Raw genomic sequence first — 15,600 nt, 5'->3', positions numbered from 1 at the left:
GTGTGTGTGTCCCATCAGAGAGAAATCAATTCAAAGGGCTTAGTGAGGACAAACAGAGGGCTGTACTGGCTTGTGGGATGCCATGAAGCGTGGAATGCAGTGAAAGTTGCTATGTGGGTGATCAGACTTCCATGTAGATATTATGCAGTCAGTGTCATGCTACATGAAGGAGGAATACCGTAGATATCTATTTCACCCAACAAGCCTCCTTGGTGTACTGTTGCTTCAACATGGCACTTTAATGTGTCAAGTAATGTATATTATATGATAAGATATATGTAAAAAAGCTTCTTGAGAGCCGCGTACCAGTATATGTAAAACTTATATAAAATCACACACGTCTATCAGTCATCATCCTGAAGACAAACCATCCTCATTAGGAAATTTATGTAAACTGACAGTTAATACAGTAGTGTAATTGCAAATATATTACAGAATACGTGTCAACCAATATGTGCTAGAAGCTACAAGAGAAAAAAAAAACCCCTGACATCAGACGTACCATCGATGGAGGACAGCAACACTCTTGAGTGGTCGTACGCGATGACATTGGCGTAGCGATTCTTGGCTTTGTTTACCTCCAGGTTCGAGTGCTCCCATGTAAACTGCTGGCCCGGATCTACAGACTGTAACGGAGACACAAACAATAATCATTTCCACTTTTCTGTTCTTGACTGGTATAACTGTGTAAGATGCTTTTCCACCTGTATTTTGGTAGATTGCAAATTTAGACTCAAAATTGAGTCCAGGATGGCATAACTATCCAGGTTGATGATTGGAAAAGTAAATTTTGTGCTTCAAGTAGTGAATGAGGCTCTGAAAAAAGTCATAGCACTGGTCTAAAGAATTTAAAAAAAAAAAAAAAAAACCTTTTGCTTTGTGAATGGGGGAAGCCATAGCCTAATGGCTTGAGAAGCAGCTTTGGGATCAAAAGGTCACCGGTTTGATTCCCCAGACCAGCAGAGATGGCTGAAGTGCCCTTGAGCAAGGCACCTAACCCCCAACTTCTTCCCAGCCTGCTCTGGGTATGGTGTACACTGTGAGAAATATGGGTACAGTAGGAGTCCATTTCTGTCCCCCAAGGTACAATCTACACTAATGTACCCCCCTAGAGCTCATTACTAGACCTTGAGGTAACTGTGTGGACCTTTTTAGGGCCAAAAAGGTACATATATGTCCCCAAGCAGTATCTAAGGGGTACAAGTAAGTCCCTTAGGGGCGGCACAGTGGTGTGGTGGTTAGCACGGTCGCCTCACAGCAAGAAGGTTCTGGGTTCGAACCCAGTGGCCGGCGAGGGCCTTTCTGTGTGGAGTTTGCATGTTGTCCGCGTGGGTTTGCTCCGGTTTCTCCCACAGTCCAAAGACATGCAGTTAGGTTGACCTGGGGCGGCCTTGGGCTGAGGTGCCCTTGAGCAAGGTACCTGACCCCTGACTGCTCCCCGGGCGCTCTGGTGTGGCTGCCCACTGCTCTGAGTGTGTGCGTGTGTTCACTGCTTCAGATGGGTTAAATGCAGAGGATGAATTTCACTGTGCTTGAAGTGTGCACGTGACGAATAAAGGTTTCTTCTTCTTACAGGGTACTGCCCCAGTAACAAGCCATTGTACCACTAATGGTATAATAATGTACTTTATTTTCTGACAGTGTATGTCACTCTGGATAAGAGCGTCTGCTAAATGCCTGGAATATAATGTAATGTCGCATTATTATTCAGTGTGAATGTATGCTAGCCAGTTTGTTCAGTTACGCATTCAATATGGCACTTAGCCTGTTGCACCTATGAGAGTAAATACAGTTAAACAACAACAAAAAAGTAAGTATTTGATATCCTTCTGCCCAAAATTGGTAGATGTCCAGTGATACAGAAGATTCTGAAGAGTGTTATGGAAGAAAGATAAAATCAGGCAGAAATGTTTTAAAAATCTTCTGAAACACATTTAAAACTTTGGCTTGGATACAACTTCCATGTTTACAACCAATTATATCATGAGGCTACAGCTACTCAGCCTTGTTTGCCTGCAGCTCATTTTCCAGCTCTCAGTCTAAATGGAAAGATGGCACGATAGGCATCCTGCATAACTGACAAACGTCTTAAAATAGTTTCCTGCCACACGAGCATTTGGGAGTAAGTAGCATCAGGCATCAACATGAGCGACGTGAGGTGGCTGAAAATAAGGATTCAGAAATGTCAAGTATATAGTTACAGTCTGTTTCCCCGTCCTGGAATATCCTCATCTAGCGTCACCTCTTCTCCATCATCCGATGTCTTAGACTTCCTGTGGAACATGTGATTTTTATTTGGGTCACTGTACGCGACACACACGGAAAGTTTGCTCCTGCGGTTGTCGAGCGAAATAAAAATCGCTTTGCGCTTCATGTCAGGGTGAAAAGCAACCCAATAAAATTAAGTTATTTCTCGAATCCATGGTCAAAGCCTTTCTCTGGCACTACAACTCTAGAACACAGTGTTCTAAGGCAATTATCTTCGACTAATTTGTAAACTAATAAACTGTTCTCCATGATCCTTGTTAATAACCCAGGTCCACTTTGAATGTGGTAAGAGTTTCGAATAAAACCCTCTGTTCTCTTGTGCGCCTCTCTTCAATCATCATAAGTGCCCTGTTATATGTCTGACTCATGGAGTTACAGTAAAACTATAGAGATCTTGTTTCCGGCAATAGAAAAGCTTTTACAAACTCTAACAAGCCCCAAAACAGTACTTAGAGGCAACTTTGTGTTAAATGTTACATCAGAGTATGAGAAAACACGAACAGCTTCGTTTCTTTGATAGGGTTTCAATTGCGATGTTTACTTCCTTCTTTCGTTTGGGGAACTGGTAGCCTTGAGGTTAAAGAAATAGTTTGACGAGGGAGAAAAAAAAAATCAAACGTATACAATGTTCCTCTTATTGCAAATTTGATATAAGACATGTTTGGGTTTGAAAGTTCAATTCTTGTAAATACTGCTTCTTTCTGCTTGCAGTGGAATTGATGTAATGTGACAGAGTTTATTGTAAGGAAGGAATCGATTATTTATTTATTTTTTTATTTTTTACACTGAACGCTCTGCTGCAGTATTTTTCGGAGTTCAGGCGGTGACCCCTGCTTTAGACAAACGTGCATGTCCTTCTGAAATGGGCGAGAGTTGATTCGCATCTCACGGAAGAGCCAATCCACGAGGATGAGCTTTTGAGCTGGTTTAAATCCCCGCTTCGCTATTTTACTCCATTTGATTTAATAATGAAATTATTCGCGCTCGTCAGTGTCTGAAAATGAAAAGATATGCATCTGCTTCCTGGTGAACTCCTCTCCAGGTTGACACATTTCAAATTACAGTTTTATAGAAACGCACAGAATGAATGAAAATGGGCCACATAAGCAAGAATGTCATGCGTTCATGCCTTGAATAGATTTTCGACATATTACATGGATTAAAAAAAGCCGAACAGGGTAATGAGCTCGCTTCAAACCCGATCCTTTGTGAGCTGGCTCGCCCAGTTGTACCTTTTTTTTTTTTAAATTAAAATAACGCATTACATCATAATCCAGATATAAAATCCATTCAGTCAGAGAACTTAGAGAATACGACAAGGTAAATATCAGGAGTGCAACTGTAAATTGCATGAACTTAGCCACAGAGAATTCTTCATAATGGGTAAATGCAGCTTGGCATGTGAAAACTTCTCAGTGGTGGCATTTTTCTACTGTTGCTGAGCCACGGTATATTATGAGAGAGAACAAATTTTCGGCTAAGCTGCGGCATTTCATCTGAATATGTTCAAACAGCGGGTCGCAACATTGCTCCTAATGAAATGCGGCCTCATTTCATTGTGCTCTCAAAATGACTTTCCGTGCCGCTGTGTGTGTGTGTGTGTGTGTGTGTGTGTGTGTGGTGGTGGTGGGGGGATTACAATTCAATGTAGTTAAGCTGCAGTAATAGCAGGGGCAGCTTGGCACCAAGCCAGAAGCTGACCTCATCGGCTGGAGGCGGCCGTGGCAGAAACACAACCCGCAGTGCTGCGCTCTCTTTCTCTCTCTCTCTCTCACACACACACACACACACACAATCACACAAAGCCACAAATAAACAATGCCAGGGCCATGCCAGGCATCATACATGCATGCAAAAGCACAGCAGTTGGATAGTGAGTGCGCAAATACTACGCGCACATGCTGTTTCCCGAGACCATTGTACCATCTAAGCTCCCATATTTAATCTCTGATCTCAAACACCAATTCATGTATCTCATGTCACTCTGTGTGAGAACTGTACTTCTGTTAATATCACATTTTTCATGCACTACTACGTCAGCAGAAAAAAACAATGGCTTCCCTTCTTCACTCTCGGTTCCTTTGAGGCTTTCTTCCTAAAGCTACATGTGCACTACACAATATACAGCCTTGCTTAAATATTCATCTTGTAGCCTTACAACATGGAACTGAAATAGACTTAAAGGTGTGGATATATATATATATATATATATATATATATATATATATATATATATGTGTGTGTCTCATCTCATTATCTCTAGCTGCTTTATACTGTTCTACAGGGTCGCAGGCGAGCTGGAGCCTATCCCAGCTGACTACGGGCGAAAGGCGGGGTACACCCTGGACAAGTCGCCAGGTCATCACAGGGCTGACACATAGACACAGACAACCATTCACACTCACATTCACACCTACGCTCAATTTAGAGTCACCAGTTAACCTAACCTGCATGTCTTTGGACTGTGGGGGAAACCGGAGCACCCGGAGGAAACCCACGCGGACACGGGGAGAACATGCAAACTCCACACAGAAAGGCCCTCGCCGGCCACGGGGCTCGAACCCGGACCTTCTTGCTGTGAGGCGACAGCGCTAACCACTACACCACCATGCCACCCCGTGTGTGTGTGTGTGTGTGTGTGTGTGTGTGTATATATATATATTTTTGTATTCCTTAGTACAAACGCAAAAGCGTATTAAGTCGCTGACAAAACAAAACCCGTGTAGAAAAACAACTTCTGGTTCAGAACACTTGTTTGTGTTTGGAAGTCTCCTGTCAGTCATTTTATTGACACTATACAAACAGGTCAACGGAGATCCTGGGGGCGGAGCTTTGTGAGTATAGATGGGATTCGTTCAGGAAGCGTTTGAGACAATCTTGAAAAAAAAAAAGATTAATCTTAGCTAATCCACATTTAATTGGGATTTTTACCACTGATCAGTAACATTGGAAAGTGCACGTTTATTTTTTTTTACTGTGACACAAAGGTTAATTAAACAAAGAAGGAGAAATGTGTTAGTTGCTTAAATATTCATGCTCCATGGGTCACTTCATGGAAAGAACCACATTTGGCTGCAATTACAGCAGCAAGTCTTCTGGAATATTTCTATCAGGTTTACATCAGAATCCTGATTTCTTTCTTTCTTTCTTCTTCTTTTTTTCCCTTTTGGTCCATTCTTTCTGGCAAAATTGCTTAAGCTCTTACCACAGAAAGTCTTAACACAGATTCTCAATAAGATCCAGGTCTGGAATTTGACTGGGCCACATTTGGTTTCTTAGTTTTGAAGCACTCCAGTGTAGCTTTGGCCGTATTCTTGGAGTCGTTTCCTTTTGGAAGGTGAAACCTCTGCTCCAGTCGCAAATCTCTTGCAGATTGAACCAGGCTTTCTTCTAGGATTGTCCATTCATCTTTCCTTCAACCATGACCACTTTCTAAAAGTGGTCGCCCCAGAAAACACCGCAATGCTACCACCACCATGCTTCACTTCTGATGGGCTTCTGCCAAATATACTAGAAATGTTTAGCAGATTGTGTGTATATACATGTGTGTGTGTGTGTGTGTGTGTGTGTGTGTGTGTGTGTGTGTGTGTGTGTGTGTGGGTTGTTATTCTGTAAGGCACTGTATTTGTATTTTAGCTGCAATGTAACCACAATTTACTCTTTCTCTCAAATTTTAGCTTTGGAGGCAAATGACATTGGATCCAGACTCTGGAATCAAGAGTGTGTCACAGAGTAAACCAGATGATCTTGAGAAAGTTTGTAATCTTGCTCCAGAATATCTCAAGAGCTCATGTCTTTCCAAACATGTTTCTTTTGTTTTGACAAAACTGAACAAGAATTTTGAAATACAATATGTCTGTGACAACCCATTTTCCCTGAATAAAACAAGACATTCTGAAAAAAAACAAAAACAAAACAGATTTTATGTCTGGAGTGTTCTCTATTTCTGTTACAGTGACAGTTTAGGCCCAGATTAACTTTCCTTGGGGGCGTCGTGGCTCAGGTGGATAAGGCGCCATACCATAAATCCGGGGACCCAGGTTTGATTCCGGCCCGAGGTCATTTCCCGATCTCTCTCCCGCTCATTTCCTGTCTCTACACTGTCCTATCCAATAATAAAGGTGAAAAAAGCCCCCAAAAAATATCTTTAACTTTCCTATGGGGTCACCTTCAACTTGAAATTTAAAGGTCTGAACCTGGATTTCCGCAAAGCTATTTTGACAACAACTGTTATATAAATAAATCGAAATAGACTCTAAAAACTGCGCTGAAGTCGCACTTGGCTCTCCAGTTTTGGCCACATGCAGGACTGGCTTCTTCCTTCATCGCTCTCCTGCTCCATTTAATAACACTCCATCTATCAATGAAACCCTAAGGCGTCTCATACAATTCACCCACCAGTGGTGATGGATAAATAAAAAAAAATAACATTGTGACAAATATGATTTCTCCCCAGCCTTCTGTTGCTCGAATCCAATCAGAGGCCAGCTTCCATCAGCCGAGAAATGACATCACACACTTGAATCGGTGTGCTCTGGCAGTGCACTGCCATTCTAATGACCATAAAAAGATCTTCACCTCTTTTCCATCCAGAGATAACAGGATTACCCTTTCTCTGTCTTGCCTGACCTTTCCAACTCTGCTCCAGTCTACGGCTCGACAGCTTTATTAAGAGGAAAGTAGCTTTAAATGTAACAAATGTTTCACTTTTTCCCAAGGAAAGTCTGGAAGACTTATGTGCGTATTAATCAAAATATGATAATGATTAGGATTAATGCATTCTAAAGTTTGGACCTGGACCTAACTGAAGGGTCATGTTCGAGGAATAAGTGTGCTGTAAAGTTTCACAAAAAACTAGAATCAATCAGTACGAGGCCAAAGTCTGAGATCAACACTCCCTTTGTAACTACTCATGGAGTGTTTGGAAATCATTTCTCAAACATTTTTTTTTTTTTTTTAGTTGGAGTCAGGTTCAAATTTCACATCCTGCTTTCTTATAACCTGCTTGCTTGCTTGCTTGATTGATTGATTGATTGACTGTGTAAGGTTGATGAAAACTCTAAAATTTTTGGATGATGTTTGAAGGCATTTATTTACGTCATACCTAAAGTCACAACCTCATTAAAAAGCCCCTTAATTTTCCATGTTGAAACAAGGTAACAAGTCATTAGGTTTGTCTTGGCTTTCTGCTCCTAATCAATTGATGGGGTCAGGTTCGGACAGAATGTTCTCAGTCTGTTTGTGTTCAAAATTTCAGGCCTGATTAAGTCCAGTTGAGTATGCGACTATGCAGATCTGGAGATCTCATCACAAATCAGCGGTCTTACACTGAGACATTTGCCAAACGTGCTAAATCTGTCTTGGCTTAGGACGTGAAATGATGAAAGCTCACCAGACCACCACACATCAAGCAATAACAGCAGCCTGACGACTCTCATTTTATAACTTTAAATTTGTCTTTAGTATTACGTAGACTACTTAAAACGCACATTTATTTCCCAATTAGCGCTAAACCAGCTGATTTCCTCTAATTTGGCTTCATTGCACATACCTAGGACTGAAATCTCCATCCCAGTGGCATATTTAGGTATTATCTCATCTCATTATCTCTAGCCGCTTTATCCTGTTCTACAGGGTCGCAGGCAAGCTGGAGCCTATCCCAGCTGACTACGGGCGAAAGGCGGGGTACACCCTGGACAAGTAACCAGGTCATCACAGGGCTGACACATAGACACAGACAACCATTCACACTCACATTCACACCTACGGTCAATTTAGAGTCACCAGTTAACCTAACCTGCATGTCTTTGGACTGTGGGGGAAACCGGAGCACCCGGAGGAAACCCATGCGGACACGGGGAGAACATGCAAACTCCGCACAGAAAGGCCCTCGCTGGCCGCTGGGCTCGAACCTGGACCTTCTTGCTGTGAGGCGACAGCGCTAACCACTACACCACCGTGCCGCCCCTTTTAGGTATTATATTCACCTTTATATAATTAGTTGAAAAAAGCTCTCATATTGCCATGTAACTGTCCAGACATGGATCCAATATCAGCCATCTTACATTAAAAGCTCGATAGATATGAAAGCACAGCTTATTAGCATTAAAACAGATATCAATGTGAAAGTCCTGGGGTTTTACCTCATATTCCTGTGAAAACTTCAGGTTGTCATTGGCTTTGAGTCGCTCCAGGTGGTCGGCCAGGTCCATGATGGGAATCGGAGGGTGGCTTGCCATACCTGCAGATACACGAAATCCAGCAATACAACGTTAGCATGAAGACAAAACTCCAGAATGTTATACATAATCAGAGATGAGATTCATTAGAGAAAAAGGTGTGTCGTAAGAGATGGAGAATGTGAGTCTTGTTAGAGGAATCACTCAAAGTGTTTAGCATGCTCTCAGATGATGGAGACAGAAGCTAATGGAGAACTCCAACTGGGCATTCCTGAGGTGAAAGAAGAATGTTATTCGCACGCAAGTGACGTCAGTAGTTAGCATGGCAAAAGAAAATGAATAAATAATGTAAACAACAACAACAACAACAACAAAAAAGACGTAAGCGCTGGATGTTCAGCGTTTGAACACATGACATGGAGCTCCAAGTTTTTCCTGCGATGCCGTGAAAGCAAAGCATTATGAGTTAGATGGTGGGAAGCCTCAATGAAAGTCTGAATTATTGAAATGGAAAAAAGGAAGAGGATGAGGATTAATGAGGAAGAAATACAATGGCGTGTGTATAAACGAGTCCAACTAACTTGACAGATGGAGGTTACTGGGGTAACCGGAGGCACCGGAACCTGCGGAGGAAAGGGGGGCGCGGCGTAAATCAAATGTCGCTGAAGGTTAAAGCAAATGTGGTGATCACACATCTTGAAATTAAACACGAAGCTGCACAAACAATGCAGACTCATATGCCGTCAACGAGACATTTACCTACTCCTTTACACGTCTAATTGTTAGTAAAAAACACAAAGTGTTACATGCTAGTAGCTGACAAACACTAGCGTGCAGGGGGAAAAAATGAGCAACTAAACATACAACACTGCAACACTGAGCACAAAAAAAAAAAAAGACTGAAATAGCAGCAGAAATAAACAAGTTACAAGACATTCGATGAAAATAAGGAGTCAAAAAGCTGACAAAATTGTGAAGTGTTTGTTCAGTTTTCGAGAAAATTAGAGTGGATGACTTTAAACACTTGAGGCGCTTTAGGCCGACGACTGACTGCAGATCATTTCAGACTTGTGGGAGATTTTTAGGCTGAAATTGCGTCCGAGTGAACGTGCCAGGGTTGTAAGAGTGAAGAGTGAAAAGGGGGAATATGCCTAAATGGATGATGGGAAAAGCGGGAGGGTTGGGAGGAAGTGTGTGGAAGCGAGGCTTTAATAATCAGTTTGCATAACAGCAGATGGCATTCAAGTGAGAGACAGGGAATCACTAAAAGGGAGAGAGAAAAAGAGAGAGAGAAGGATGAGTGTGTGGATGCAGCGGGAATGGTGCTTTCATCTGAGTGGATGACAGAAGTAGGCATTAGCTAATAGAAAAAGCACCCATTTAGTGCCACTCAAGATCCATTTCCAGGCACGATGACAATGAAACTGGCACTTGCCGAGTGTGACAGTGCTGACATCGAGCACCTATAAGATAAAAATGGGAGATGGACGGGGCGAACACACTGTACCCATAAAGAATTTCAAGGGGGTAAGGAGGAGGAAGTGTCAGATGAATGGAGCGGCCCTCAAAAGAGGTCCAACAGTGTGTTTTCACTGGAAGAGAAGGGTATGTTTGAGCCACTTGAAGAACAAGGGCAGGATGGTGAACATTTCCCAATAAGCTGTTTCGTACGTCTGAATAAAACAGGACTAAGAGAGACGTGAAAGGCCAGACAATGGTCTAAAACACCAAATAACTTCTACTGAAAGTCTGAATGCTAAGAACAGATCTTTGTCTCATCTCATCTCATTATCTATAGCCGCTTTATCCTGTTCTACAGGGTCGCAGGCAAGCTGGAGCCTATCCCAGCTGACTACGGGTCGCCAGGTCATCAGAGGGCTGACACATAGACACAGACAACCATTCACACTCACATTCACACCTACGCTCAATTTAGAGCCACCAATTAACCTAACCTGCATGTCTTTGGACTGTGGGGGAAACCGGAGCACCCGGAGGAAACCCACGCGGACACGGGGAGAACACGCAAACTCCACACAGAAAGGCTCGAACCCGGACCTTCTTGCTGTGAGGTGACAGCGCTAACCACTACACCACCGTGCCGCCCACAGATCTTTGTAAAATCACATATTAGTTCTCCACTCCCTGCGATGCTACAAGAACATGACTTTCATTGTGCCCCGTTTCTACAGTATCACTTCCTCTTGTAGAGCTTTCTGGCTGGGTGGTTTGGGTCTGAGTGGCTCTCACCTTGTCAGCCAGGGTTAAGGGGGGAACAGTTATGTTCACAGCTCATCGATTCCCCCCCCCGCCCCCCCCCCCATTCCCTCTCTCTCTCTTTCATTCCATTCCTCACAAAACACACTGGCTTGGGTTAATTCATATTTCATAGAAGGTCAGATCTGATATTCTTCAAAAAGAAAGGGATAATTAGAAATCTCATTATTAGCCAGCAAAACCAGGAAAGGACATCTGAACTTTGCCGAAGACTACACAATACAGCCGTGCTCGAGTCTTTAATTTGTTGCCCTTTGCCATTAGTTATTTTCTGCCAATGATAAATAGTCAGACCAAGTAGCTAGAAAAGCTTCTGAAATGCAATTGGGATCAAGTTATGATATCTCCCAATCATAATTCCACCATTTTTAACTAATCTAAGTCTAAATATAGACGTCTTCCATTGTATTATATACATCTACACACTTCCATACACTGGCTTTTGAAAAGGCAATAAGATTTTGAACACTATGCCACATTGAGCCTTTTGGAGCAATCATTATAACTTGCACAGTGCTAGAATGTCACAGTCTCTGGAGGCACTTTTGACCTTCTGTATTTTTATGAGTCAGCCATTCTGACGAGTCCTTCAAGTGATTCCATTCATCCGTAACACAAGTTATGGTCCATCAGCTGTCTCCGCAACTAAACAAACGTCTCAAGAGCTCTTGTTGGAGCAATTAGGACTGCATTTTCAACATACACACACTTCAGCATACACATGACTATTAGGGACTTCCCACACACTAATGCCGTGACAGTGCTTGGCACCTGAGCACTGGGTTCTTAATGCCTGATTCATTTTCTATAGGGCGTGATGATGAGCTGATGGGTTAAATCAGGAGTGATGGAGCAGGAAATGATTTGCAGAGCATGAGATCAACAGGATTGGGACTGAAGTGCTGTTAGCATGGACCCCAGTGGTCTGCTCAATCTACCAACAAGTGACATTCAATGAAGCAATTTAATGATTTTGAATGACTTCACATTTATTCCGGGGGAACAGAGCTCAGTGGTTACGCTTCTGTGTCACTGACCAGAAGGCTGTCAGATCAGGTCTCAGAAGTGCCACTGTGAAACCCTTAAGTAAGACCCTTACCTACTCAGCACTTTCGATAAAAGCTTCTGAAAATGAATCAGCACAAAACTAAAATGCTATTTTAAGGCAAAAGGCCAGCAGTTCCATCAGCATCTGTCCAAAACGTACTTCCTGTGTCTGCATGCTGGTCATATTCCAACTGGATAACGTAAATTATAAATGTGTGGAGAGGGAGATGATAATGAAATTGGATCCAATTTCTCCTCCCAAAGCGGATGATCTGACATATTGCTTCAATTTAAATTGCTGAATACACTCTTAGAAACATTCCTCAAGGATTTTTGGATGGGTCACAGTTTAAGCTTTACAAATGGGAAAGCCTCTGTTGTAATGTTCCACATACATCTCTCCCACAGGGACAAAAAAGAATGCTTAAGGCTGTTAGACAGAACGTATTTCTAAGAGTGTAAATTCAACACGATGTCACCTGACGAACAAGACGACCTACGAAGGTTGGATTCAAACTGACCCAATTACTATGAGGAGATCACTGACGAAGAACAAAACAAGCCAAATAAGATATCAACAGATCTCGGATTTAAATGAAGGTGATGGCTAGTGATGATGAAAATGAGGATGTGTCACAGTTCTTACCAGGAGTTTGGAAGTTGAGACGCCGTAGCTCCACCGGATCAGTGGGATGATGGGACGGCATTTCCTTATTGTTGGGTAAACTGCCTTTCCTAGCCTCTGACTCGGCTCGTTTCCTAAAACAACACGGGAAATCATTTGTGTCAAACATCCAAAATCGCGGTGTTTATAAACGTATATATATATATATATATATATATATATATATATATATATATATATATAAAGAGCATAGCTATAGCTATAGCATACACTACTGTTCAAAAGTTTGGGGTCACTTTGAAATGTCCTTATTTTTGAAAGAAAAGCACTGTTCTTTTCAATGAAGATCACTTTAAACTAATCAGAAATACACTCGATACATTGCTAATGTGCTAAATGACTATTCTAGCTAAATTCTACTAAATGTCTGGTTTTTGGTGCAATATCTCCATAGGTGTATAGAGGCCCATTTCCAGCAACTCTCACTCCAGTGTTCTAATGGTACAATGTGTTTGCTCATTGCCTCAGAAGGCTAATGGAGGATTAGAAAACCCTTGTACAATCATGTTAGCACAGCTGAAAACAGTTTAGCTCTTTAGAGAAGCTATAAAACTGACCTTCCTTTGAGCAGATTGAGGCTACATCCACATGACAACTAGCTTGGGCCCGCCCATCCTAAGTGTGACGCAACACGGGGGCCTGTTGTGAACTTAGTCTGGCAAGGCAAGCTATCTCCAGCTCTTCCAAGCTCCCGAAAAATCGGGAGCCAATCAACTTTGAGCATCTCCAACGGCCCTGGATAGAGGCGTGTTCAAGGCAGTGACATAGTAGAACTGCGACCGGAAGCCATAGATTGTTTACAGAATCTATGCCGGAAGCGCTTCATTCACTAGAAACATCACGAACATGGAGCAGCGGCAAGCCTTTGACACAGCGGTAGATGCTGTATTGAAAGCATTCAACGGGAAGTTCTCATTGAAAATGGAGCAAAGAGCAGCCCTGGAGGTATTTATCTTCTTCCTGTTACTCAAGCAGTTTCCGTCGCGTCACATACGTCAGAGGAAAGAGTGATGTGATTGGTTTAAGCTTCGTCACAGCCTTTTCTGTCTTCGACCAGTAGCAAACTGAGGCATTTCAGGGAGGCGGGTCAACCACGCGCTTTGGGAAACGGTTGGGCTTAATATCTTTGCCAGACCAAATGCTCGCAGAGCTTTGAAGTTGCGTTAGCCAGACTACATGACAATGGCAACGAGATTTTTTTTTTAGCGAGTAAAAAAAAATATCACGTCCACATGGGCAACGGATCAGTAAAATATCAGGTTCATATGGCAACGCAACGCTTGCTGAAAACGATGCAATACACATGCCACACCTCTACGTGCGCTGTAAGATGGTCCCATCGGAGACACCAGAACAATAGAAGAAGTAGGACGCATGCGCATAAACCCCTTCCTCTACCCGGCGTGAAGCACTCACAGGAACAAACACACAACAACAAGAAGAAGATGGCTGCGACTACGCGAGGAAATCGTGCCTTCTGTGTGTACAAATTAGTTTTATTAGTGTGCATAGTTTTATATAACTTAATTTTCTTATTGTGTGTGAACATTTTGAAAAGCATTTTTATATAATTTATATAACTTTTTATATTGTGTGAACATTTTGGAAAGCAGTCTTATCCAATAAAAAAAAGAAATTCAAGAAATGGTTCAGTTACTTGTTTATTTAAAAGAAAAGCTGTATACAAAAGTGAATGCAATGCAGTGGTTCATACAAAACAGTCTGTTGAAGGGTCTTCTGACCCTTTTCCCCTCTGCCTCCATTATAGTCAGGTAACTGTTGCTTTGTGTGGAAGGCTGTACTTTCTGTTCATCAAAGCAGGTGTAAATTGTCTGTCTGGCAGGTCAGTCAGGTTAATGTGTAAACAATTTCAAAAGATTCTTGCTGTTGTTGTTACGAACGATGTGCGCGAGAGTGCTGCTTGTTCTAGTCATGTGGTTGTGACGTCATCGTAAACAAATCCGTTCTACTCATCCAGACGACTTCGCAACGGCGCCGTTGCCAGATTTTTCCATTCTGGAACCCGTTCTCAAAAAATATCGTTTTGGGGCACCCAAAACGCCGGTGCCGTGTGGACGCCAGGCCGAAACGATAAACAATTTTATCAGATTCACCTGAATCCGTTGCTGTGTGGACTGTGTACCTGAGTTTCTGGAGCATCACATTTGTGGGCTCGATTAAATGCTCAAAATGGCCAGAAAAATGTCTTGACTATATTTTCTATTCATTTTACAACTTATGGTGGTTATAATAATAAAAGTGTGACTTTTCATGGAAAACACAAAATTGTCTGGGTGACCCCAAACTTTTGAACGGTAGTGTAGCTATAACACGGCAACCGTGCTAACCACTATACCACCATGGGGCAGCACGGGGGTGTAGTGGTTAGCCCGGTCGCCTCACAGCAAGAAGGTTCTGGGTTCGAGCCCAGCGGCCGGTGAGGGCCTTTCTGTGCGGAGTTTGCATGTTCTCCCCGTGTCTGCATGGGTTTCCTCCAGGTGCTCCGGTTTCCCCCACAGTCCAAAGACGTGCAGGTTAGGTTAATATGGGACGGCCTTGGGCTGAGGTGCCCTTGAGTGAGGCAACAAACTCCCAACTGCTCCCCGGTCGCTGTTAGCATGGCTGCCCACAGCTGTGGGTATGTGTGTGTGCTCAATGCTCGTGTGTGTGTGTGTGTGTGTGTGTGTGCAAGCGTGTGTTCACTAATTCAGATGGGTTAAATGCAGCGAGTGTGATGAATAAAGTTCTTCTTCTTCTTCAAAGTTTTCTTATCAGTCACTTAGCCCATCTGTTACTATGTTACGTCCCCCCACCCTGGATTTTCTGCCTACACTTGGAGGAAAGCGCTGTCCACCCCCTTTCGCATACATGGGACGTGTAAACCATGACTGGATAAGCACATTGGCAGAAAGAGAGGCATGTCATCCCTCCTACATAGTGTCTGTATTCAAACTCACGATCTTCTGGTGCTTTTCTGTTGTGCAACTTGTAAGCATGTATATGAAGTTTTTTAAAGCCCTCACAGGAATTCTTATATTTCTGACCTTCTCCACCAACCTTCCACTCTCAGGGACCTCGGACCAGCCAATCAATCACTGCTGTTTTTCCTTGTCGACTGCTGTCTGTTGCTGCTCCTAGGCTATG

At 42.8% G+C, this 15,600-nt stretch overlaps 1 protein-coding gene across 4 annotated transcripts in view; it reads right to left on the bottom strand.

Moving 5' to 3' along the window:
• The window catches only part of LOC132883430 (receptor-type tyrosine-protein phosphatase delta-like), a 282,219-nt gene that overhangs the window by 54,456 nt on the left and 212,163 nt on the right, over positions 1-15,600 (bottom strand). For 2 of the 4 annotated variants that reach the window (XM_060917065.1, XM_060917066.1), the window contains exons 21-24: positions 12,418-12,530; positions 9,029-9,070; positions 8,412-8,509; positions 503-626 (exon numbers count right to left, since the gene is read on the bottom strand). In XM_060917065.1, coding sequence (XP_060773048.1) covers positions 503-626; positions 8,412-8,509; positions 9,029-9,070; positions 12,418-12,530 — 377 coding nt within the window. The remainder of the gene's footprint in view (positions 1-502; positions 627-8,411; positions 8,510-9,028; positions 9,071-12,417; positions 12,531-15,600) is intronic. The other 2 variants (XM_060917067.1, XM_060917068.1) reach the window with 1 other exon arrangement.

This window comes from Neoarius graeffei, chromosome 3 (assembly GCF_027579695.1).
Source record: "Neoarius graeffei isolate fNeoGra1 chromosome 3, fNeoGra1.pri, whole genome shotgun sequence".
In the NCBI taxonomy this organism is placed as follows: domain Eukaryota; kingdom Metazoa; phylum Chordata; class Actinopteri; order Siluriformes; family Ariidae; genus Neoarius; species Neoarius graeffei.
Note: the sequence above shows the minus strand (reverse complement) of the source record. Positions and strands in the feature narration are given on the sequence as shown.